The 1550-nt window shown below is 49.3% G+C and overlaps 1 protein-coding gene across 1 annotated transcript in view; it reads right to left on the bottom strand.

Annotated features, from left to right (window-relative positions):
- The window catches only part of mus81 (MUS81 structure-specific endonuclease subunit), a 7506-nt gene extending 6209 nt beyond the window's left edge, over positions 1 to 1297 (bottom strand). Inside the window, exons 1-2 of the mRNA XM_010791951.1 lie at positions 1286 to 1297; positions 566 to 738 (exon numbers count right to left, since the gene is read on the bottom strand). Coding sequence (XP_010790253.1) covers positions 566 to 738; positions 1286 to 1297 — 185 coding nt within the window. The remainder of the gene's footprint in view (positions 1 to 565; positions 739 to 1285) is intronic.
- Positions 1298 to 1550: the final 253 nt, after the last annotated feature.

Below are 1550 nucleotides of genomic sequence, written 5' to 3' on the forward strand. Positions count from 1 at the left end.
CCCCACGTTTTTTATTTTAAAGCTATATACCCCAAATCAGCACTTTTGAAACAGGAAGTGAAATAGAGGGATATGAGGCATGGCTAGAATGGGTGATCTGTTTGGTATTTGGAGCAAAACACTTCATAGACATGTTTTTTATATATTTGTATATATCTGAGACCTATGCTATTGCCTACAAATAGCATGATAGGTGACGTTTAAATACTGCTATATTTGACTATATTTATTTTTATGTTACTTTATATTTTGTAATGTTAGTTTTCTTAAAATAGTTCTCTATCTGTGTTTTACATTTTTGTTTTACTGTTATGTATGCACCATGACAACAAGTCAAATTCCTCGTACGTGTGTCAACCGACCTGCTGATAAACCTGTTTCTGATTCTGTTGGAGGAGCTCAGGTCATTATTTAATTTCATACTCTGTTCTTGTACATATCATATTCTATTTACATGTATATAGACTTCTTGCACTATTTAGTATTTTATTATATATGTTGCGTTGTTGGAGGAGCTCAGGTCAGAAGTATGTCAATCAAAATACTACACACCTGGCACATGTACTGCGCCGTCGGGGAGCTCTGACCTGTCGACCTGGTCACCATGGAGACTGCCTCCATGGGGTCAGAGGTCGTCAAGGCAACGGGCATCACCGTGGCGTTGGGAGTGAGGGATGGAGGGGCGGCAACAGAGAGAGGAAGGAGAGAGGGATCGGGAGGAAGCTCACCTGTAGTCACCTGAAGAGAAGAGAGGGAGGAATATGTAGCGCTGCAGTTATAGAGCAGTTGGTTTGATAAGAAACACCCCTTGTGTCCTCCCCCCTTGTGTCCTCACCCCTTGTGTACTGACCCCTTGTGGGCTCCCCACTTGTGTACTGCCCCCTTGTGTCCTCACCCCTTGTGTCCTCACCCCTTGTGTTCTCCCCCCTTGTGTACTGCCTTGTGTCCTCACCCCTTGTGGGCTCCCCCCTTGTGTACTGACCCCTTGTGTCCTCACCCCTTGTGTACTGACCACTTGTGTACTGCCCCCTTGTGTCCTCACCCCTTGTGTTCTCCCCCCTTGTGTACTGCCCCCTTGTGTCCTCACCCCTTGTGTACTGACCCCTTGTGTTCTCCCCCCTTGTGTACTGCCCCCTTGTGTCCTCACCCCTTGTGGGCTCCCCCCTTGTGTCCTCACCCCTTGTGTCCTCACCCCTTGTGTTCTCACCCCTTGTGCACACTTAAAGAGCTGCTGATGTTCATTTATGGAAGAAAAAAACTACTAAAACTGCTTGTGTCCCCTCACTTGTGTCGTCATTCGTCACCCCTTGCGTCCTCACCCCTTGTGCCTTCTCCCCTTGGGTCCTCCCCCCTTGTGCCCTCTCCCCTTGTGTCCTCTCCCCCTTGTGCCCTCTCCCCTTGTGTCCTCTCCCCTTGTGTCCTCCCCCCTTGTGCCTTCTCCCCTCGTGTCCTCTCCCCTTGGGTCCTCACCCCTTGTGTCCTCACCCCTTGGGTCCTCACCCCTTGGGTCCTCACCCCTTGTGCCCTCTCCCCTTGTGTCCTCACCCCTT

Source organism: Notothenia coriiceps, unplaced genomic scaffold, assembly GCF_000735185.1.
Source record: "Notothenia coriiceps isolate Sejong01 unplaced genomic scaffold, NC01 NC01_scaffold00036117, whole genome shotgun sequence".
Classification (NCBI taxonomy): domain Eukaryota; kingdom Metazoa; phylum Chordata; class Actinopteri; order Perciformes; family Nototheniidae; genus Notothenia; species Notothenia coriiceps.